This window comes from Pipistrellus kuhlii, unplaced genomic scaffold, assembly GCF_014108245.1.
Source record: "Pipistrellus kuhlii isolate mPipKuh1 unplaced genomic scaffold, mPipKuh1.p scaffold_m20_p_4, whole genome shotgun sequence".
In the NCBI taxonomy this organism is placed as follows: domain Eukaryota; kingdom Metazoa; phylum Chordata; class Mammalia; order Chiroptera; family Vespertilionidae; genus Pipistrellus; species Pipistrellus kuhlii.
In genome coordinates, this window is record NW_023425540.1 from 91,546,350 (window position 1) to 91,570,604 (window position 24,255).

Genomic DNA, 24,255 nt, shown 5'->3' on the forward strand with positions numbered 1-24,255 from the left:
CCGGTCAGAGACATCCGCTAGTTGACAAAAGGGCGCTAATCAGAATTATGTGTTCAGGGATTCAGCAGTTCCTGTCCTGATCAGTCCTAGGGGGTGGAAAGGCCTCATAGAAAGATTTCCTCAGAAATAAGAGAGCAAGGGGTAAGTTGCGCCAGTTCCCTATTTGTGACTCAAAAGAACAAAACACACAACTGGGAGTGTTCTGTTGCTAAATTACACCTCAGACAGCTCATCTATTCTGAGATATCACCCAATGAAAAGCACTTGAGCTTTTTTGTTGTTAATCTTCACCCAAGGATATTTTCCCATTGATTTTGAGAGTGGAAGGGAGGGGGAGAGACAGAAACATGGATGTGAGAGGCATAGATTGGTTGTTTCCCACACGTGCCCAGACTTGGGCAGGGGTTTGAGCCTGCAACGCAGTTATGTGATTTGACTGGAATTTAATCCCGGACCTTCAGTCTGAGGGCTGACCCTCTATCCACTGAGCCAAACCGGTTGAGTTTTTTTTTAAAAATATATTTTATTGATTTTACAGAGAAGAAGGGAAAGCGATAGAGAGCTAGAAATGTCCACGAGAGAGAAACATCAACCAGCTGCCTCTTGCACACCCCCTACCGGGGATGTGCCCACAACCAATGTGCATGCCCTTGACCGGAATCGAACCTGGTTTTGGCTTTTTTTTGTTTTGTTTTTTTAAATCCACACCAGTGTACATGCTTTTATATATATATATATATATCAACATGAGAGAGAAACATTTATCAGTTCCCCTAAGGATGAGGTGGGATAGAACCTGAAACCCAGGTATGTGCCTGGGTCAGGAATTGAACCTGCAGCCTTTCAGTGCAAAGGACAATGTGTAACCAACTTGCACTGTTTCTAGCCCTAGCTGGTTTGGCTCAATGGATAGAGTGTTGGCCTGTGGACTTAAGGGTCCAAGGTTTGATTCCGGCCAAGGGCCCATCCCCAATAGGGGTGGAGCAGGAGGTAACCAATCAATGATTCTCTTATCACTGATGTTTCTATCTCTCCCTTCCTCTCTGAAATCAATAAAGAAGTCTTTAAAAAAAAAAAAGTTAATACTTAAGAAAAAGGCAGAAACAATAATTATTAGATCAAGTATTAGTATGTATTTATGCACAATAATAAAAACAGATTTACAAGTTAAACTGGAAATTTAAACATAAGAAGTTTAACAGCTTTTGTTTATTATATTAAATAACCAAAACACCTTTTATTCCCAAAATTGGTAAAGAATAAATAATGTAATTTACAATATGGTACAAAAGTAATCAGGAAGGACAGGCATTCCGCTTTATACATACACTGTATATGTATATTTATTATCTATTAAACAAATTCACATCTCAAACAAGCCGAAAACCTTAGATGATATGGCTTAACGATTATTAAAAGAAACAGCAGGAAGTTCTGCTGCCTAGACAAGAAGCTCTGGAGCCGGTTATCCTGTTACAGAATGCAGGTACAGGTTGCTGTAGTGCTTCCAAGACTGAACTGACTTAACATGACTTACATATTACTGTGGGGTTAGGGGAGAGATTTGACAGTCAGGAAAGGTTTGCTGTGGTTTCTTTCTTTCCCCCCTAAGACAAAGTGCACTATTTCCTCACAAATGCATGTGATAGGTCTCAAAGTTTTCAACAACAAAAACCCACAGCAGCTGCTGTTCTCGTCCACTTATTTCCAGTGTTTCTATTCCATAACTTTTCTCTGCACAGGTTTGGATTGGATGGTAAAAAAGCTATTACACTGAAAAGGAAACCCGTCAGTAGTGACACAGGATGATAGTGACACAGAAAGAGCGGGACTCTGAGGCTGAGAACCCAGATGTAGGAAAGCAAGTAGATCAACTTATGAAATGTTTCCAATTATCCCCGCTCCCAGAGCAAGTGCTCTACACCTAGAAGATACAGAGAAATAAAAAATGTGATTTAAACCTCAGGTGGAACCATAAACTTCGATCTGCCCCTGCATTTCCTAAAGAAGAAAATGCTACCCACTGGATAGTCACAATAAGAATTAAGGCTACAACACCAACTCCGTTGAGACCAGACACAATCTCAGTCTTTATAAAAGATGAATCAGCAAAAAGATGCCAGGCATTAGAGTGACCATGGAAATAGGTCTCAGAAACTGATCGATTCTTAATTATAACATGCTCAAATGCACAAGGAAGCCACAGGTGCATACTGAGACTGTCAACTTCCACTGGAAAGGCAGAGAAAGATGCAGCAGGTGGGAAGCTTGGGTCTTTTGAAAATTCCACCCTTTAACAATTAGTTTGTGTGTGTGTTCTTCACCTTGCTTCTCATATCTGTTTTGAGTTGAAAAGGATTTCACTTAAAAAACATCTCCTACAGGTCAACAGAGCTTTTCTTCCGCATCCAACCATACAACATACCCACCATCCCTTAACTTGCCAATTTCTAAATTTAAGTAAACAGGAAAGCTTTGAGTCTCACACCTGGGTTATGCCTGGAGAACTGGCTTGTCACATACACACTTCTCTGGTTGCTAGGGAAGCAGCAGAATTCTCTGGAATTTTGTGAGTTTTATTAGAGGTGAGAAGAGTCAGTCTACTTTCCTCCCTAGCCCACTTCCCCACTGAATGACACTGGCCAGTCAGGTACTCCCAAATGGATTCTACGCCAGAAGCCCAGGCAGGGGCTGCAGCTAATAGCTACAAAAGCTGATCCAAGTCTCCAGAGTTTTTCTCCTTTTAGATGTCACTGGATGACAGGTGCCAGCCTACCAACTAAACTGCCTTGAGGTGACCCTGATGAACAAGCAACTCAGGATCCTTACTGTCTCTGGCACAGTAGACGCTGCCATTGGGCATCACATACAGCTCTAATGTTACTTGGGGTTCTGGTCCCAGACAGGTGAGGAGTATGAGGAAGCTAGTCATGGCCTAAACTTGGCATGGTCCATTATCCTACTGCAGACCTAACACAGTCAGATGCCCAGAGAGTGAGAGAGAGATTGATCCTGATATCGTTCAACTCAATATAAGGTGCTAATTTCAGAAAGCTGATATATTGACCACAAAACACAAGTAGCTTAAAAATACTCTGGTTCAATGCTGTCTATATCTCTTAATAAGGTGGTAGTATATCCCTTTCTTTCATATCTCCAGAGCTTTGAGACTTTTCCTAAGAGCTTAGAAGGCTTTTTTTTTTTTTTTTTTTTTGGTGATGTTGGTGCCTAGAACCAGATCTAAAAGGAAGCCACATTAGAGGCAAAAGCTTCAGAAAGAATTGAAACAAAGAAAAGAAGCTATTGCCTAAAAGCCAACTGTCTTGTTTCCTCCATGCCTGGGAGCAAAAGGGCTGCAAACAGCTGGTGAGACAATGGGGTCAAGAATGTCCACTGTTCTTGTGGCTGGTGCGCGCGCACGCGCGCACACACACACACACACACACACACACACACACACACACACACACGACCTTTCCTCTCCTTTCCGCACAGGCTGCTCTCTCATTGTGGAGAAGACTCTGGAGAAGACCAGGACTGCCTTGCTCCTGCCATTGTGCAGGATCAAGAGCTGCCATATTCCACCAGTCAGGAGAAGAGGAATGATGAGCAACAGAAACGAAGACTGGTTCAGGTGGATGATCCTGTCTGTTGGGGTGGGTGAAGCAGGAGGTGGGATGGTGGCTCAGGAATTACTAGTCCAACACAAGAGCACTGGCTTCTGGCCTCATAATGTGGCTGAAGAGTGAATTAAGTATTGAGTTTCCCAAGGCTGAGCAAACACGGGAGCCTTGTTAGCTCCATTATGGGGAAGAACTGGACACTGGACTACTTGCAGTGGTGACAACTGGTCGCCCCAGGAGGCTCACTGCGTACAGTACAGGGATGTGGTAGTGCTTCCACTGCATCAGGATGTATGATCCTTGTCTGCATTCCCTGAACATGAAGGAGCAAAGTAAGAGACCACTGGGCAAAAGGAGACATGGGGGATTAAACCTGCAGATCACAGTGTGCTCTGCGCTGAGCCAATGAAAGGAAGAGAAGACTGAAAAAAAGAAATTCCCCGGCAAAGTACATTTGTCTCAGATGCTAAAGAGTAACACATCAGAAATTCAAGGACTCTTCAGGTAAGTCTTAACTGTGGTTAAGCAAGTGCTTAGGATTGTCCCAATAAAGAGAAGTAGCATTATAGATCACCTAAGAATAAACTTGTAGATGGATGCAAGAAGGAAACCAACTAAACTGGTTTACCTTCTCATTGTCTAATTCTTAAAACACAAGAAAAACATTCTCCAACCAGCTTAGCAGGATTCTTTTCTGAAGTCCATATAACCTGGACAAGACATGATTTTCCCCCCCTGTCCTGTTCAGAAAACACATCTAGATAGGAAAGCACCAGGCAAGGATCAGTATTTCTGAGGTGATGGCTCCAGTCATGCTGTCCTGGAACCGTTCTGCTGTCCTGTGATCAGTGTCCCCTGTCCTAGGGTACAGATACCACCAGGCAAAGCCCAGGACAGACGCAGCGGTCCCGTCTCCCCCTCCCATCATCACTCTGCAGAGAAGCAGAGTGTGGTACAGGGTTGGCAGGAAGAATGCAGCCGTGACCTGGAGCCTCCTATAGAGAGCAGGAGATTACAGCTCCCCAGGGCACAAGGACTCGGCCGGGGGACACTCCCCTTCCCCTTTAGCTTCCAGAAAGGAAACCCACTAAACTGTCCAACACAACCACCAAGGCCGATGCACGGGCAGAAATGGGGTCATTACACAGACCCCAATGTGAGATCCCACGACTGGCGAAGAATGGCTCCAATGCCGGTGATGTATGACACTCCAGGACTCGTCCTCATTTCTCGGGCCACTACTGCCCTCTCCCCGTTGGGATATAGCTTCCAGCATTTTGTGTATTCTGGGGTGCAGAGGTGTCTCTATTCTGACCATCTTCTGGGGGTCCTGGGCTTGATTTGTATTTTCTCTACACCTATCACAGTTGAGGACTGGACCACCAGCCCTGTAAGCTCTCCTTTGATGCCTCCAGGACGCCCCCACCGCGAGGCACGTTGTATGTTCACTGGGATAGGTCACTGACAGGGGGGCCACTTCCACTGCCATCAAACAGAACCTCTCGGCGGCTGGGCTCGGCAATGGACAGCTCCTGGGCCAAGTCGTTGAATCGAGATATATAATCAACGCTGTTTTCATTCATCATGCACACCAGCTGGGAATCCACGACCTGTGGGCAGAGGACACAAGGTAAGACCACATCAGCTGGTGGTGGCCTGCCACCTAGACTGGAGGAGACTCGCCACCATCAGGACTTCCAGGAGAAGGTGAATGAACTTGGGTCTCTCTACCGTGAGGATTGGAATCTCCCATCGACTTGCCATGTAATGGTGGCCTAGTCCTCTGGGAAGATTCTCAGAATCGCCCATTGTTTTGAACTCTCACTGTTTTGACAAGTGTGCAGGAGAGCCTACTGTGAGCCTCGCACAGCTGGTTGCCGGGAGCAGAGCAGTGCTTCCCTGTATATGAGATCTGTCAGGGAAGACAGTCAAACAAACAGGCCAGCAGCAGAGTGGAAAGCAGAAACTGCGGGGTGGCCTGTAGGAGACTCAAGAGGAGAAAGGGGACAGAGTTTGCATGGAGAAAACGGAAGCACATTCCTATTAGAAGAAACAGCAAGTGCAAAGGCCCTTCCAGAAACAAGAAAGCTGGTGGATGTGACCGTAAGCACAACCGCTGAATGAGAGAGAGACGGTGTACAGCGGGGCCTTGGGTACTGGATTTTTTTTCTGTGGACAAAAACATGGAACATTCTGCCGTACAGTCTTCAGGATTTACTGTCTTCCTCCTTTGCTGGAGTGAAAGCCGCATGAGGTAGGGCCTTTGCTTCATTCACTCAGTTCCTGCAGCAGTGCCTGGCGCACCATGAACAAATTGCATGATATAATGAGATAATAAGCCTTGGAAAATTCTGAGTAGAGCCTGAACCGAATTTTAAATCTTTTATTGTGAGAAATATAAAACAAATTTAAATTTGTTTTCAAAAAGTAGAGCAAACCCTGGCAGTTTGGCCCAGAGGTTGGAGGGTTGGCCTGTGGACCAAAGGGTCTTAGGTTTGATTCCCTGTCAGGACACACACCTCGGTTGTGGATTCAATACCCCTCCCCAACTGGGTTACATGCGGGAGGCAATGAATTGATGTATCTCGCTCACATCGTTCTTCCCCTCCCCCCAAGCCAACACCCTCCCTTCTGCTCTGTCTGGAAAAAAATATCCTCAGGTGAGGATTTAAAAAAGAAGGAAAAAAGTAGAATAGCGACTGTTTTCTCCCCACATATCCATCACCCGCTTCATCAATCTATGGCCCATCTAGGCCCACATCTCCCACCCATTCTTTGCTCCCATCACTTTTGTTCAAATCCCAACATCAGATCATTTCAGCCAAACATTTCAGAATGCACTTCTAGATGATAAGGACTATCAGTATCTAAAAAACACACTCATGTTTTTTGAGTTGGAGAGTGCTTGGTCAGATCTTTGTGTTAAACAACTGCTATTTCTGGAGGTAGATATTTTACTAGCTATGGATTTAGTTCATAAATAGTACCCGTCTTTGTTCTGTGCTGCTCACCTTTGTGTGCAACAGGCCAGCCAGAGATCTTGTTAGAAATGCAGGTTCTGGTTCTCTGGCCCTGGGGTGGGCCCGAGAGTCTGCCTTCTAACAAGTGCAAGGTGTTCTGCAGTGGGTCCAGGTGTGTCGTTTTGGGATGTTTGTGCAGTGGCCCCTTCCGCAGGAGCCAGGGCTTATAAACAATGTCCACACAGACACAGAAGGGAAAGAGACCAGCCTTGTGTGGACATTACAGTCACAGGCTGTTCTCTCAACAAAGGTTCTATGGCCACAGAAACGCTCATTGAGGGGAGGAAATGTACTATATTACTCTGTTTAGTTTGTATTTGGGTGAAATTTCCATTCATGCTACGGGCTGGCTTAGAATCCTCCAAAAAGCCTTCCCACAAGCTCCTCAGATATTAAAACTCACATCAGGATACTGAGAGCTGAGGAGGTCATGGGACACCACAAGAATCAATATATATAAAAGGCTAATATGCTAAGTGCCGGACCCTCTGACTGATCGCTGTGATGCGCACTGATCACCAGGGGGCAGATGCTCAATGAAGGAGCTGCCAAGCTGCAGTGATTTGTCAGTGACAGTTCACGGGTGTTGCACCCTGAAACCAGAGTGTAGGGAGCCCAATTCCTCTCAGAGCCACGCAATTCCACCTTTGGCCATGGGTTATGTTGTTGCTGGGGCACTATTGGCCCCAAATCTGGTTTACTGCACACTTGTGTTTGTGTTCCAAACCCTATGACAGCAACTTTGCAGAGTGCCCTCTCACACTGACCATTCAGGGAATGTCAGAGAGCCAGTTTCAGCCTGTTCTCCATAGGCCAAGCCGAGGGACCCCACCTGCCAGAGGGACCCCACTCACTCCACAGATGCCCTTTGAGCCACAGCACCACCCTAGGTGCGGCCGGCCAGGGAGGACCATGGAGGTTGGCTCCAGGGCATGTCTAGCCCATGTTGCCCAGTCCTGTCCTGCCAGCCACCTTCCAATTAATGTCCTGTCAATGTGCATGAGTCTGTGCACTGGGCCACTAGTCTTACTATAAAATATAAAACCCCGAAGGACACCTACCAACAGCTCGGCATCTCAGGGAGCCAGGATTTGGGAATGCTGCTCCAGTACTTTAACAATAGGACCAAGCCCATGTGGCATTCTACATGTGGAATCTCTTCATTTTAAGCATATCCTCTGCCTAAATTATTCTTTCAGCACATGTTACTTCATACCTTGCCTTATAATTAAATGTACCTGTCTCTCCTCCTTCAATAAGTATACATCCTTGCAAGCCTTTCTTGCTCAAACAACACTCATGACATGTTGGATGGAGCCTGGGTGGCTACATGAGCAGATAACTTGGCCTAAGAAAGAGGGACAACTGCATCCTGGTCCAAAGATGAGGGCCACAAACTGAGCCTTGCCTGCACATCGAGGGTCTGCCATTGTGATTTTTGTTATCATCACCCTCACCGTGAGAGGAGCCTGAGGGAGTATCTGTGCCTTTCCTGCAGAACCCATTCTCCTGCTTGGGAGGCAGCAAAAGAAACGACACAGGGAGGGGCTGTTTGGAGGCCCTCTCCTGTCAGGTACCAACAGTGATGACAAAGTCACCTGCAAGTGCTCTTTACTTTTCTACCAACGGCATCAGCCCCGCACAGAGGCAGCATCGCCTGCCTGAGGTCAAGCGGCTGGTGTAGGCCACAGTGAGAGCCAATCCCTGCTTTGGTCGCCTGCAGAGCTCCCACAGTCAACCCTGAAATCCCAGCTTTTGACGCCTTCAGAGCTCAGCTATTACTTTGTTGTTTACCACTAGAATTTCCCTTCTCAGAAGCCAGAAACCTGGATGTACATGTGCTGGCCCCTGGTTTTAACATCTTGATGAAAAATTCTTAATAACAAACAGGTATGCTTGAGGGACTTGGCCACCTCTGGAATAAGGGCATAAGATTGTGTACTTACCTCTGCCACATCGGCCAGGGATCTGGACACAAACGAGTCTCTCGAGTTTCCATCTAGCAGGCTGGGGCCCAGCAGGGAGGTGCCACTGTGGGTCCCCACTGGAGTCGGCAGCATCTTTCGGCCTTTCTCTGAGATGAAGCTCGCTGCCAAGAGAAGGAGGATCAGCCCTGAGATGGCTTGGTCAGCTCCAGGTGAGGGAAGAATCCTGAGGACTGGAGATTCCCTCGCAAGGCCCATACAGACATTGATCTGCACGCGTGCACACAGTGCTTGGTGTGGAGCTGTAGCCAACCTGGCTTTTCTCAAATGAGAAGCCTTGGAGGGTCCTCAAAGCACATGCAAGTAGGCCTCATATTTTAGGGGCCCTCAGTGCTCCACTGTCCGGTCACCACTCCCACCTCCATGTAATGTGGTTTCCCATTTTTCACGATTTGTATTTGACTTTGCAGAGATCCGTACTGTTCTATGGACCTCTTCTAATAGGAAACACTCATCGGGTGCTGGCTCCCTGCATCACCCAGACCAGACCCACATTCTGGGCCATCAGGTGTGGCGTCCACACAAGGTACTGACCCTGTCCAACATGTGTACAGCACACCCCCTCTGGGGCTGCAGTCTCATGGCCAGTGCATGTACTGGCTGTGCTCTAAAGATGCAAAGCGCATGAATCCCAAACGTGTTCTGGAGCCCCTCTTACATAAGACACTGAGATCATCGTGTCTTTCCCTAACATCCCCTTCCCATCACACGAACGCCTGGTGCCCAACGAGGATGAACACATCCTGTGAAGGTGCCAAACTGGTCAGCATGTCACAAGACAGCACATGTACATCCAGGTTTCTGTCCACATCAGAATACTTTACTGAGAACAGAAAGAGGGAAGCCAATTTCTTCTACCCTGCCGATGGTGGGAAGAGCAGAGCTGGCCGGACTAGAGAAGAGCACAGGGAACTGTGTGGGGAGATGGACGTGGGCTACATCACAACTGGGCTGTGGGTTACAAGAATGTCATGTTTGCCAAAGCTCAGTGAACTGTACACTGGAGGTCTGGACATTCTCCCAAATGTAAGTGGTGTAGAAAAATAAACCCTGGAAAATAAGCACAGTCCTAGTGGGAGTTCTGCCAGATGGCAAGGACAATCCAGACTCTAGACCCCACCGAGTTCACCATGTGGAGCCCTGCTCGTCCCTGCTGGTCTGGGACAGAGACCTGAGCACCCCCCACAGACACTCACCAAACAAGCTGCCGAGGGACGAGTCCGTGGGGTCGCTGGGGCACCACTGGGGGTCATGGGTGGGGGAGGCAATCCAGTCTGGTTGGGGGCTGCTGGATGGCGAAGGAAGACTCTTGGAACTGTCACTGCCATTTAGTTTTGCTGGAGAAAGAGGAACTCCTTCACCTGTCAACCAAAATCCTGGGTCAGAGACGCCACATGGGGGTGAACAGCACTCTGCTTCTCCAACCTTCCACTAAGGCAGCGACTCAGCACAGCCGTGTGCCACTGACCTCTGGAGGTCCGGGATCCCCACAGATGATGAACAACACTGATCTGTGGAGGGGATCCCCTGCAGCGGGAACACATGCCCATCTTGGGGAACGACAATGGCCACAGCCATCACTAATGAGCCAGGCACTATGCCGAGAGCTTCACCTAAATCCCCTCATGGCTGCTTACTAAAGCCCTGTGAATCACATGCTATTCCCAGTTCACAAATGAGGGGCGACCTGCCCAGAGCCACTCACTACTAGCCTGTGAACTCAGTTTAAACTGAATCCATGGCCTGAATCACACCAGCAAGTGCCAACCACACCACTGCTACCAGGATACAAATCCAACCTCCTCCTCCAACTTGCAAAACCCAAAGGCATCCACCTAGATTCATGACTACCTAGGACAACGGCCCATCTAATCCTGTTGGTCTCAAGGCCATGAGCACACACAGCTGTTGGTCCTATTCGTACCTTGTTCACCGGTGCTGCCTCTGCCTCTGCTGGGCAAGGCCATGTAGGTGGCAGGTAAAGTGGGAGTGGCATGGGAACATACGGAGCAGGTTTGGCAAATGCTCATTGGGAGGTCAAGGACAAGCCTGCATCCCCTGTCCTAATGGGGAATTGGTTCCAAGAAGGGTGTGCAGGGGCAGCCTGTTCCTTACCGTATTGGCCAGAGCTGATGGCGATCTCAATGATGGAGTCGCTGATCTGAGTGGCAGGCTCTCCCTGCGAGAGCACGTCCTCAGGCGGGCCAGGCAGGGAGATGTCCAGAAGAGCAGACACGTTAGGCGGAGAGAGCCGAGTGCTGGAGCCCTCCGCCAAGGGCAACTGGGTGGAAAGCCCATTGTGCAGAGGAGCCTTGGATAGCTCAGTTAAGGAGAGGACAGGTGAACCCTGGTGGGAGATGGGCATTGTTCAGACACAATGGACCAATCAATCCCCTAATTCAGGAAAAATCAACCCCAAAAGATGATAACCAAGTGATGGGCAAGTGAACAGAGAGGCGATGACCATAGAAGACATCTCTTCCTTTTTAGTAAGAAACACATTAACTTCTCCAGAAACTACTCTGGGAATTCAGAGTTGGAAGGCCAGGTCAGTTGGGGGGGTTGGCCATGGCGCCCAGGGCATCTGGACCTGCTTTCCCTGCCAGCAAGACAGCTGGTAACACCCAGGCTTCTAGGCACTGCCAGTTGATGATCTCCCCTTAGCCCAAGAAACTGATCTTCCAGAACTGTGTCTGAATCAGCCAGCCACGTGGAAGAGAAGAAAGCTGAGATTGAAGATGTGTGCTTCTTCTATCTAGGGAACCGGAGGATAAAACCACTGGATAGCCGAGTGTCCTTATCACATCCTGGCTACTCACAGCAGGGAGGCTAGGTCTGCTGGCAAGACCATGAGCGTGGGGACTCAGCACTGGAGGGGGGCCTCTGGGGCAGCTATTTTGCTCAGCAGCCAACAGCACACTCTACCTGGAAACCTTCCGTCACTGGCTCCTGCTCAGGCCTCGAGGGGATGCTGATGAATGGATCGCTTGTACCCTACAAGAAAAGATCACCGTGAATGCCCAAGAGCCTTACAATCAGTATGCCAGAACTCTCTGCCCAATGGCTATTAAGCTCCTGAGACAAGAGCCATTCCACTCCCCGGCTTCCCCACAGCCACCATTACAGGAACCCATTGAGGTCTAGGTTGGAAATCTCTTCCTGTGAAGACAAGCAAGCTCACTTCTTCCAGAAAGTGGGCCAGGAAGTCATTGCACTTAAGATTATCAATTCAAAACCTCATAGTCCTCAGGCCGGGCTGGCCGTGAAACCAGAGCACTGAATCAGAGAGGAGTGGCAGTCAGGGGTCACTAGGCCCACTGTTGGTCCACTTGGTTAACCAAGCTGACATCTGAGAAGTCTGCCAACATAGAGATCTTGCTTATCTCAGTTCTGGATTCTCCAGTGTCACCCAGCAAACCAGTCCCCCCTCTCCCTCCTTCCATGGTTCCCCCGAGCCACGCAGAGCTCACGCTTGCCCCAGCCTCCCTGGTTGTGACTCCCCTCCAGTCCATCAGGCCCTTCCCACTCGTGAGGCAGAATTAGGGTCCAGCATGACATCAGCCCCATTATCTCAGCTCCCATCCCTCTAGAGAGTGACCAACCCATCCTGAAAGCTGGTGGTAACTCGAAGAAGCCCTTCTAAACACTCACCCCCACAGTGGGGAGGGGGTCTCCATTCTGGAGGGCGCCAGCGGAGTCCTGACCCGAAAGGGTAGCCGTTGCCTCATCTGAAGACAGTGGGGAGATGCCAGACAAACCCTCAGCATCCAAGACAGGGAGGGGGCTCCCGGGGATGATGCCGGCACTTGTAGCTGCTAAGTCGACAGCACCTGGCAACAGAAAAGACATTGCCAATGGGAGCTCTACTGACATCCCCAAACATACTCCACAGCGCGCACAGGAATAGCCTCTCCCTCTCGCCTCATTTCAAGGCAAGGGAAATAGATTTCCTGTTTTCTCTGGAGGATACTGAGAGCATGGTTTGGGGAAAGAAGAAAACAGAAACATCATTCACAAGCCTCACATGGTGTCTGTCACCATGCCAGTCACCAAAACTTACTGGCCAGGTGGCCTGTGGCCTGAGGAGGAAGGACCTTGGGCATGATCGGCCGAGACAGAGCCGCTTTGGTGAGGGAAGACTGGATGGGCCGGAATGAGCCTCTACCTGCGAGGACAAAAACAGAAGCAGCCGCGTCAAGACCACTCGCCCCAGGGCCCTCTGACTGCATGGCGGGTACTGCACAGGGTTGGCGTCACAGTCAGTTGGGACCATGGAAGCTGAGCCAAGGCGACACCACTGAACATCCCCAAAACATGCTAACTTGGGGAAGTCAGAGGTCAAACAGGCCCCCAATGAGGAGAAAGCTCTGGCACCCATGATGACAGCACCACTGTGGCCCATGGGGCTGCTGAAAAGGATGCTGTCAGCAGTGTCATCCTCTGGGGATGGCCCTTTAAGGGCGATGCACACAAAGTGAAGCTACAAGCTCCTCTGAAGCAGCAAGAGCATCAAATCTTGGACTAAGATTCTGCCTCTGCAATTGGGCTCTTTCCTACTAGGCTTTCTGTAGATGAAAAGAAGGCACGAGAAAAAGCAATAAACAGCTGAATGGGTCCAACAGTCAGTCAGTCTGAAATGTGAAAATCAAGACTGATTTAAAAGCTAAATCAGAGTTATGTTTCACTGAATAATTCTCACTGAAGTAAGAAAATTTACTTCAAAGAGCCAGGGCTCCCATTGACCTTAGAGACCTATCTATGAAGGCCCGAGTTGTACATTTACCCCCTAAAATGCCTGACAAAAAAACAACACACAAAAACCAAACAAACTCAAAACAAAATAACGAACATTATACAGAGAGGGTGGACTGAACTAAGAAAAGCATCCCTAACACGGCTGAGCCCAAGGAGGAAGCTGCTTGCGTTCCACCTGTCAGAGGGCCATGCCTGCCTGGCTCAGGGCCACACTCAGTCTCTGCTGACAGAATGGACAAAGGAATGCTGCAAATGCCACCCCAATAGTCATCAAAGCAAATGCCTGTCATCCCCAAAGATGAGGCCACATGAAAGTAAGGAGTGAAGAGCCAACCCCAGGAGACTCAGTGCTTACCGGTGATGGAGGAATTTGACATGATAGAGAAGGAGCAGACGTTGTGGGACTGGTTTTCAGAAGGTCTAGGAAGCAGGGTTCTCTGTGGAGGGAAACTGCCAATCAGGTACTAAAAATCACTCAGGAAACTAGCAAAGACTTACAAAGAGATATTCCAGACAACAGTGAGCTGAGTTTGTAAGCAGATGGTTCTGGGTTCTAGGACTAATAACACAAGAGGGCCTGGGACAGTCTGAGGATAGCTATGTCCCGTGGACCCAGCAAGCTCTGAACATTGGGTCCTCTCTGAAAAAAAAATCCCGAGGGATCATCCTTCCCCCAGGGAAACTGGAGGAATGTCAGAACCATCAACTGTTAATTCAGAATGTTCTTCTGGATTTGGATGGAATGCAACTAATTATATGTATATGTTTATAACTACTCTATGTGGACTATTAAAAAAAACACATTCACTTATTCTGGGCCTCCTCAAATTAGGGGTGTAAAAATAAAGTTACTGCCTATGACACTGACAGGCTAAAGGCCTGAGGACTTCCACCCCATCTCACAGTCCCAGTGCCCACTCCTCCCTGTCTGCCCAGGACTCCTATCTATACTAATAATATGCAAATTGTCTGGAACACCGTCACAGTAACAGTAATGACCTGCAGGCTGCCTGGGGTGACAAGGCTGGCGGGGTGGTGGTGGTGGTAAGTGAGGGACGACGAAATGACTGAACAGCAGGCTCTGGGGGGCAATAAGGCTGGCAGGGGGGGGGGCAGTTAAGGGCGATCAGACAGGCAGGCAGGTGAGCAGTTAGGAGCTAACGGTCCTGGATTTTTGAGAGGAATTGGGCCTAAACTGGCAGCAGGACATCCCCTAAGAAGTCCTGAATTGGAGAGGGTGCAAACTAGGCTGACGGGACCCCACCCTGCACAAATTTCAGTCACTGGACCTCTAGTGTATGAATAACTAAGGTATAATGTGAAGAACACCATTTAAAGAAATTATATTAGCCTTGGCTAATTAGAGCATCATCCATCCTAATATGCCAAGATTGAGGATTTGATCCCTGGTCAGGGCACATACAAGAATCAACCAATTTAAATGGAGCAACAAATTGTTTTTTCTCTCTTTCTTTCTCCCCCCCTACCCTGCTTCCTCTCTAAAAATCAAATAAAAAACTTTTTAAAATAATAAATTATATTAATTGCTCAAACTGTTATTCATCGAAGTAAAACATTAACAGAAAGTATATATCAACCAAAAAGTGGCTCTGGGGCACAGCTGCATCTCCACTAATGCACAAGGGACATCTATCTCCGTGCCCCTCAGAGGCACCCCCAAAGTGTTGGCAAAGAGTAGAGGAGGTGCCACTGGGGCTGCAGCCTCGACATTAGGTCTGCTTGGATGCTGCGGCGGCGGCAGGGTGACCAGTTAACCAGGTGAGGAGCTGCGGACGTGCCAGCTCTGCTCCAAACGCACTTTCTGAGAGGACTAACTAGGTAAGGAACATTTTAGGCTTTGGGGCCATATGTCCTGTACTCATCTTCAGCTACTCATCTTCACCCTGGTGGTGTGAAAGCAGCTGTGGGCACTAGGGAAATAAATGACTGACTGTGTGCCAATTAAATGCTTCATGAAAACAGTAAATGGAAAGACCACATACTGTGTGTGATCCCATTTATCTGAATGCCCAGAACATGCAAATTAACAGAGACTAAAAGTAGATTTGTGGCTGCCAGGGACTGACAAAGGGGGCAATGCAGGTAATACGTACAGAGTTTCTGTTTGGTGAAAATATTCTAGTATTAGATAGTGGTGATGCACAACCCTATGAAAAATCATCGAGCTGTACACTTTAAATGGGTAACCACAGCCGGGACCGGTTTGGCTCAATGGATAGAGCGTCGGCTTGGGGACTGAAGGGACCCGGGTTCGATTCCGGTCAAGGGCATGTACCTTGGTTGTGGGCATGTCCCCGGTGGGGGGTGTGCAAGAGGCAGCTGATTGATGACTCTCATCGATGTTTCTGACTCTCTATCTCTCTCCCTTCCTCTCTGTACAAAATCAATAAAATATATTTAAAAAAAAATAAAATAATAAATGGGTAACTACATGAGTTATATATCAATAAAGCTGTTAAAATAATCAAATATGCTAAAATCAATGCATTAACACTAAATTACAGTTGGCCCTAAAACACAGGTTTGAACTGTGTGGGTCCACTTACACATGTATTTTTTTCAGTAACTACCTGTACTGTTTTCAAGTCACTGTTGGGAGTCCGCGGATGTAAAGGGCTGACTATATGTATTGACTGACACCATTTTATATAGGAGACTTGAGTATCCGTAGATTTTGGTGCCCGTTGGGCATCCTGGAACGCATCCCCTGCAGATACTGAGGGACAACTTAAGTTTTGAAGGAGTCAAAAGTTATACACAGGTTCTTGACTGTGCAGGAGGTTAGCAACCCTTTCCCCTGCATTGTTCAAGGCTTGTAGTCTACACATACACTACCCAGTTGGGCTTTAGAATACATCTTCCTTCCTAGGACCATCATGCAATCTCTCATTTCTATATAAATTAATCTCAAAATATTTCTAAGGGTCTAACAAAAGAGACCTATGCATTAATCCCAAAACAATGCACATTAATAACTTTCTAAGCCCAAAGTCATACTAGAATTTCAACTTCACCTCTTTAATTCTTTTAGTTCCAAATAAACTGCCCTTTTTCTCACATGTGTCTCATTCCTGTATCTCCCTCTCTGGTCTGCATATGTCATCTACAGATCCACCAGGGTTTATCGTTATGGCTTATCCATATACCTTACCAACTGCTTCCACTGACTACATATTTACAAAGAGACGTTCTGAGCATCCTCAAATATATCCCAATCCAAAACATTCTTAGGAGTCCCAAACTTTCTTTTTTGCAAGTGGTTTTTGTTATATAAAGATTATCTTCTTTGTTTTGTTTAGTTAATCCTCACCCAAAGATATTTTTCCACTTTTTTTTTTTTTTTTTAGAGCCTGGAAGGGTGGGGGAGAGACAGAGAGAAACATAAATGTGAGAGACACACATCTATCGGTTGCCTCCTGCATGCACCCTGACCAGAGCCGGGGATTTACCCTGCAAATGAGTTCTGTACCCTTGACTGGAATCAAACCCGTGACCTTTCAGATCGAGAGCCAACACTTTAACCACTGAGCAAAGAGGCCAGGGTAAGATTATCTTTATTTTCACGTACAGTAAGGGTCACTGCTATTCCTTTATTTATTCTATTTCTAAGAAGGAAGAAAGTGGCAGGGATTATCCATTTCAGTTGAACACTCAAGACACGGGAGAAAATCAGTGGATCGGGCAGCTTGGCCAGGGGGAGCCCAGCTAAGCAAACCTGACCAGTGTTTCTTACCTGAACCACCAGAGGCTTCCGTAGGTGCCGGTTCTGCAGTTTCCGGGGCTTTGGCAAGAAGAAATCCGACTGCATCTATGAGGAAAACAGTGCTCAGTCCCTGAGTGTTTTCACAGCAAACATGGTCTGCAGGCAAGCAAAGGGGCACATTCCCTGCACTTACGCTGATGGAGTTCAGGTGCTGAAGGAAAGTCAGTTCTGTCTCTTTATTAGGAGAGAAGAGCTTCCCATGTCGGCTGTTGGGTGGCAAAGTTGTTGGGACAGCAAAAAGGCCACCATCTGAGTCACTGCTTCCTGTACTGGAGGAACCAGCCACCAACAGGGGTCTTGGAGGGTTTCTCAAACCTAGAAAAGGAGAAGGGAAAGTGAATAGAACTAACCTCACCCAGCAACATCTCCAGTGTGAATGGAGTTCTACTGGAAAGAAAACCAAGAAAAATTCCTGACAACCTGTTCCATTTCCTAGAAAGGAGTTCCCTTTTTCTTAGACCCATAAAACCTGCTTTTCCATCTTTCTCCCTGAAATTCTAGTTTCCATCCTGAGATCATAGCTCTTCCTGACAGGATAAAGAAACTTTACCATTCTGTTTGATCCTTGGTGGGAAAGGCAGCTAGGCATTCATTTTGCAGAGCTACGAGAACCTAGCAGAACATCTAGTGTAGAAGAGAGGCCAGCAAAATCTCTCTTTAAAGATAATAAATATTGCTTTGTGGGCCTGCAGCCTTTGCTAATCTCAACTCTGCAGCTGTAGTTCAAAAGCAGCTACAGACAATATGTGTGTGCACTAGTGAGCACAGCCATGTGCCAATATAACTTTATTTACAACTAGGCCGTGGACCATAGTTTGCTGATGCCTGATCTAAATCTCTAATTATACAAAAAACCGACCCAGAAACAGGGACAGAAAGTAGTTATTTAGGAACCACTATTTTGGAACTCTGCTAGCTGTTTTTATTATCATAGATGCTGCTGCAAAGCACCCTTGATTCATGGTAGAATTGGTCTCCTTCCCTTTTTCTTCTTCTTCTTTAAGACATTTTTATTGATTCCAGAGAGAAAGGGAGAGGGAGAGAGAGAGAAACATCCATGATAAGAAAGCAGTATTGGATTGGCTGCCTCATGCACGCCCCTTACTGTGACTGAGCCTGCAACCCCGCCGCATGTGCCCTGCCGGGACAAACTGTGACCTGGTTCTTAGGCTGAGACTCAACCACTGAGCGACACTGGCCAGGCTCCTTCCCTTTTTTTTTTATCTGCAAATCTGTGAGATTACACTGATACTCATGGTATCCAGAGACCAGGTCCACTAAGCACTAGTATGGCTTCTAGCACTGCAGGTGGATTAATTTAGAACAGTGGTCGGCAAACCTTGGCTCCCGAGCCACATGAGGCTCTTTGGCCCCTTGAGTGCAGCTCGGTGTTAGAAACACTTCTTCAAAATAGACTGGCCCAGGCTGAAAACAGCCGTCTGCGCATGGGCCACGAAGTTTCAATCGCACTGTATATGCGCATCCACACGTGGTATTTTGTGGAAGAGCCACACTCAAGAGGCCAAAGAGCCGCATGTGGCTCTCAAGCCATGGTTTGCTGACCACTGGTCTAGAAGCATCCTTAATTAAGAATGAGGGCAAATATTAAAGAATACATAAAATAAAATTTGTTTTTTAATATATTTTGACTTTTTACAGAGAGGAAGGGAGAAGGATAGAGAGTTAGAAACATCGATGAGAGAGAAACATTGATCAGCTGCCTCTTGCACACCCTCCCACTGGGGATGTGCCCACAACCAAGGTACATGCCCTTGACCGGAATTGAACCCGAGACCCTTCAGTCCGCAGGCCGACACTCTATCCGCTGAGCCAAACCGGTTAGGACAAAAATTTTAAAAACAGAATGCAAAAAGAACAGTCTACCAGCTAGCCCTACTATTGAGTACGGTGCCTATATCTGTGAGAACAACCAATTCAAAGTATGCTGCTGCGTCCTCATGAACTATAGCAAGGAAACAGGATAAAGGTGGAGAAAACACAACTAAGAGCTGCAAGGGATGGAGAACCTGATAGCAGCGGCCCAGTTTCCGTAAAGGCCCCTATGAACTGCTCTCAAGGAAATGGAATCTTTGAGCACTAACAGGCGGGCTATTTTCAACACAGCAAGTTAGAGAAGACGTAATGCTCAGAACATTCACTCACCAAAAAATAACCCCAGAGCAGGAATTTTTAAATGTGTTGCCACAGTATTTTTAAAACATGCAATATTTGAGTATTTAGTCAGAGGCACTAACTTCTTCCCTTAAAAATGTCAAATAAAAACAATGACAACAGCCAACACAATAGCTGTCCATGAGAATGAATCAAAATTATTATTTTTTTGGGGGGTCAGATTGGCAAAACATGTATTTTTTGGCGTGCCACAGAATTTCAGTAATTAGTTGATGTATGCCATCAGACGTAAAAGGCTGAAAATCGCAGCCCCAGAGAACACTAAAACACCAGGTAGTAGGTCTCTTCAGCCAAAAAGTTACTGCAGGTTTTGGGGCACCCATCTAGACCAGGGTAAGATCAGAGGCAGGACCGCCTCGCATCCTGTATGACGCACACTGGTCACCATTGCAGAGACAGGACAGAGGCCCCTGTAACTCTTCAGGCCTGGGGTGGAGGCCTTCTTGGCCACAGACACATAGGAACATTGCAGCCCTCAGCCCCACTGTCCCTGCATCCCCATCTCGTCAGGTCAGTCTCAGGAAGAGTTACAAGACTTTGTTGGTCGAGAGGAAGGAAGGCTCAAGTGCAGCCGCATAGCCTTACACCAGGGACATACAGGGCAGGGACGCAGAACACATGCACATTTCTTTTTCTACCTTTAAAATTCAGGATTCTAGCCATGGCAATTATTGTTTCACTATAAAAATACTAAGCAAGGCCAGGCTGGTGTGAATCAGTGGTTGAGTGTCGACCTAGGAACCAGGAGGTCACGGTTTGATTCCTGGTCAGGGCACATGCCTGGGTTGTAGGCTCAATTCTCCAGTAGGGGGCATACAAGAGGCAGCCCATCAATGGTTTTCTCTCATTATTGATGTTCAGTCTTTCCCTCTCCCTCTCTGAAATCAATAAAAATATACTTAAAAAAACACACACATTTATTTCCTCAAGAACATAAAAAAACTAAACAAAACACAAGAAAATTAAGCAAGGAAAACTGATGCCTCGGGGAAGCAAGTCAGGCTGATCCTGGTTTTATGTAGCCAGTAACCCAAATAAGGACTCTGAATTAAAATGTCACCCAGATATACAACTGGGGCCAAAGGAACACAGTGGACTGGCAGGTCAGACCCTCTCTTTTCAAGGTTTGTGTTGTATTAGTGGGATTTCCCTGAACTTGGGTTTCTTTACTCGAATATTTTAGGTGTAAAGAAAACAGTCTTGCTGAAACCGGTTTGGCTCAGTGGTAGAGCGTCGGTCTGCGGGTTGAAAGGTCCCAGGTTCAATTCCGGTCAAGGGCATGTATATTGGTTGCGGGCACATCCCCAGTAGGGGGTGTGCAAGAGGCAGCTGGTCGATGTTGCTCTCTCATCGACGCATCTAGCTATCTCTCTCTCCCTTTCTCTCTGTAAAAAATCAATATAATATATTAAAAAAAGAAAACAGTCTCATAGACAATAGGGTGGTGAAGACCTGTGGGGGTTTGCAGGAGCTGAGTGGAGGGGGGTTAAGAGGGGAAAACGTCTCTGTAATATTGTCAACAATAAAAAAATGTTTAAAAAGAAAACAGCATTTAGGAGATTCAGAAAGAACCAACCCTTCTTAGCCCCTAAACCTCCAACTCAGCATGTAATGGAGGCTCTGCTGCCCCCCCAAAGGGAACGGACTGGCAAGGGCTGCCTCGTGTTTTCCCGGGCTCATGTGCCCTAGGACCCACAGCCCTCGGTGACAGGCCCACACTCACCCTCCCTTTGAGGAAACGGTGATTTCCGTTTTCCTCACCTCCTCCGGGACCGTGGCTGACTGGGGCCAGGCCTCGGGAATCCCTGCGCCTTCAGACCTGGCACAATCCCCATGCCCAGCAGGGCTCCCAGGAGGTGGGCCCTTGGTCAAAGTGGCCACCGAGCCTCACCTGAGGAGGGACAAGGCGCAGAGCTGGGCGAGAAGGCCTTGCTGTTGCGAAGGGCAGACTGGTTTCTCGGGCAGCGGGGGCTCCGGGAGCTGATGTTCACCACCTTCCCAGGGGGCGTGGTCGACTGTTCCTCTGGGGCGGGTCTCGCTGAGGCCATGGAGCTGGCGTTCGATTCTGGAGCCTAGGACAGAAATGGGCAGGAACAACAGCCACACTCAGCCCGTGAACAATGGTTCTGGAATGAGTGCCCAGGAGCAGGAGGCACAAGAACTCCCTGAAATCAGATGGACAGCAAAGGCTAAGCGACTACATTCCATGGCAAAGGTCAGCATCCCTGCATCACTCAGCAGTGCCAGTTTAAAATCACCAGTCAGGTAGGCACTCAGGGTTCTCCCTCCTGAAAACCCTGCCCTCACTGCCCACAGACAGGTGGCATGGACTGGCAAATCATCAGTAAGTGACTAGAGGAAGGGGGGACATATGGCTGAAAGCAATGAGCATCCCGGCCTGGCCAGGAAGGGCTTGCTCTAGCTGCCAGAAGTTGCTGAATTGCAGCGGACCATAACTAGCCTTTAAAAAAAACAAGCTTAAGATGACTGCCAAGAAACCGGTTTGGCTCAGTGGTAGAGCGTCGGCCTGCAGATTGAAAGGTCCCAAGTTCGATTCTGGTCAAGGACGTGTACCTTGGTTGTGGGCACATCCCCATAGGGGGGTGTGCAAGAAGCAACTGATCGATGATTCTCTCTCATCTCATTTCTAACTCTATCCCTCTCTCTTCCTCTCTGTAAAAAATCAATAAAAATAGAAAAGAAAAGAAAAATACAATTGCCATGGCCTCTTCTTACTGAGAGTAGAAAAAGACATACAGATTTAACCTCTAGAATAGTGGTGTCGAACTCAATCAGAGAAGGGGCCAAAATCTAAAATCCAGCCTAAATCGCGGGCCGAATGGTTTACTGAACAGTCATAAACTGTCATTGTGATGGAAACGCAGAGGAGTGCAGTGATGACAGCGCAGTGCGGGCCACATTGCAAGGCCTGGCGGGACGGATTTGGCCCGAGGGCCTTGTGTTTGACACATGTGCTCTAGAATGAAACGCAATCACAGCTGAAGAGCTCCCTGCTGAGTCAATCCCAAACCCCAGGGGTTTCTCATACTGCTGCCTGAGGGCACTGCCTCCACTCTTGAGTCCTCAACAGAGACACTCCCTTCCATCCAGCTGTTCTCACCCTGGTGCCTTTGCCTACCCTGACCTCCACATTCTCCGAGGTATCCACACCCAAGGCTCACTGGGGGACCTTCCAGTAAATTACAAAACCCATTATCCACAATCTCAGCAGCTCTGCTTGCTCAGAGGTTCCATGCCTCCTCTGTACCTCCCATGGTCCTTCAGCCACCAGCCCTGACCCACCTTGCCCCCCAGCTCTTCCTGCTTAGCTTATTCAATCTGACTCATTATTCAATTGTCCAACTGAGTGCCCAGACGGTGTACCACAGACCCAGGGCACTTGCTCTTGTCAGTGATTCACCCGCACCTCAGCAGGAGGGAGACCAAAAGGCCAGGTTATCCATCTCTAATTCAAGGTTCCCACTCTCAGCTGGGGCATCTTGTCAGCAGCTCTCACACCTGAGAAGCATCAGTATCACCTGGTAGATCAGGCAGAGGGTGTCAAAACATGGTCTATAGCCGGGCCAGTGTGACTCAAGGTTGTGTGTCAACCTATGAACAGGAGGTCACAGTTCGACCCTGGTCGGGCACATGCCTGCTGCCGGCGTGGGTTGCAGGCTCAATCCCCAGTGAGGAACATGCAGGAGACAGCCAATTAATGATTCTCTCTCAACACTGATGATATATCTCTCTTCCTCTCCCTTCCTCTCTGCAAAAAAAAAATAAAAAAAAATTAACACACACACACACACACACACACACACACAAAAAAAACACCCACACACACAAAAAACACACACACAAAAACAAAAAACCAGCACAGTGTATAGAGCCCCAGAACCTGCATCAAGTTCCCAGGTAAAGCCAAGACTTGACAGGGGACAGACCCACTTTGGGAACCATGGCTCTGAGCATTCTGCTTTGTGTTCTGTGCAACAGTATTTCCAACCTGCTCCACTCCCCTCTTCGGTTGGGACAAGGCCCCTACCTCCGCAGTGTTTCCTCCAGCCTTCTCAGGAGCCAGTCCAGCTTGGCCTCCTTCCATAAGGTATTGGACATACTCATGTGTCCCCCAGTCTTTTCCTCACCCTCCAAAAAACAAACTTGAAAACGTTTTTAAACTCATAATCTCTGCCCAGTCACCCAGTATTGCCCATGCCTGACCGAGGGGCACCTCCACACTGCGAAATCCAAAGGCCATCTCCCACCCTCAGGCATGCCTCACCAGCCTCTGCAGCATCCAGCCAGTTCCCACGCACCTCTCTCCCGGCACCGATTCACTTCACCTGCTCTACTGAGAGCCTCTGTGTGCAAAGCATTGCATGGGGCACACTGAGAAAATGAAGAGGAGCCTGGTGGGAGGGTCACACCAGAAACCAAGGCAGAACAGCAAATTCACAGACTGAGTGACTGACCAGGTAAGTGGAAGGTGTGGTGTGAGCTCTCGGGCACCACTTACACTTGGTACTGACTGGGAATCAGTACTGAGGGGTGCACAGTGAGCCTGCAGTCCTGCCTGTCCTCCAAAGCCACAGCATTCAGCTCCCTCAACTGTTCCCCCTGGAACTATGAGCCTCTAGGCTTCTAACCACCACTCACACCCTGCTATTTCGGGAACAGCATGCATTAGGACTCTGCCCTTGTGTCCAGGAGATCCTACAAGACTTTCCCTTCAGCAAAAGTCTCTGCCCCATTTGCAGCTCTGCTAATCGGCCTCCCCTGGTTGGGGTCACAAGCCATGGCCTGCCTGGCACGACCACCCCTCCCTGGGCCATCATGGTCACTCCCTGGGCTCAGGGATCACCCACTCATCTAGGATCTTCCTGAGAAGCCCC

General features: G+C 48.1%; 1 protein-coding gene across 11 annotated transcripts in view; it reads right to left on the reverse strand.

The window, feature by feature from the left end:
* Positions 1-1,110: 1,110 nt before the first annotated feature.
* CRAMP1 (cramped chromatin regulator homolog 1) overlaps positions 1,111-24,255 on the reverse strand; it is a 76,034-nt gene continuing 52,889 nt past the window's right edge. For 5 of the 11 annotated variants that reach the window (XM_045571464.1, XM_045571461.1, XM_045571463.1 and 2 more), the window contains 12 exons: positions 21,252-21,432; positions 17,301-17,482; positions 17,120-17,212; positions 13,739-13,820; positions 12,689-12,793; positions 12,280-12,458; positions 11,554-11,622; positions 10,744-10,975; positions 9,825-9,989; positions 8,590-8,732; positions 6,635-6,806; positions 5,051-5,233 (listed from right to left, as the gene is read on the reverse strand). In XM_045571464.1, coding sequence (XP_045427420.1) covers positions 5,199-5,233; positions 6,635-6,806; positions 8,590-8,732; positions 9,825-9,989; positions 10,744-10,975; positions 11,554-11,622; positions 12,280-12,458; positions 12,689-12,793; positions 13,739-13,820; positions 17,120-17,212; positions 17,301-17,482; positions 21,252-21,432 — 1,638 coding nt within the window. In that variant the 3' untranslated portion in view covers positions 5,051-5,198. The other 6 variants (XM_045571465.1, XM_036410472.2, XM_045571466.1 and 3 more) reach the window with 6 other exon arrangements.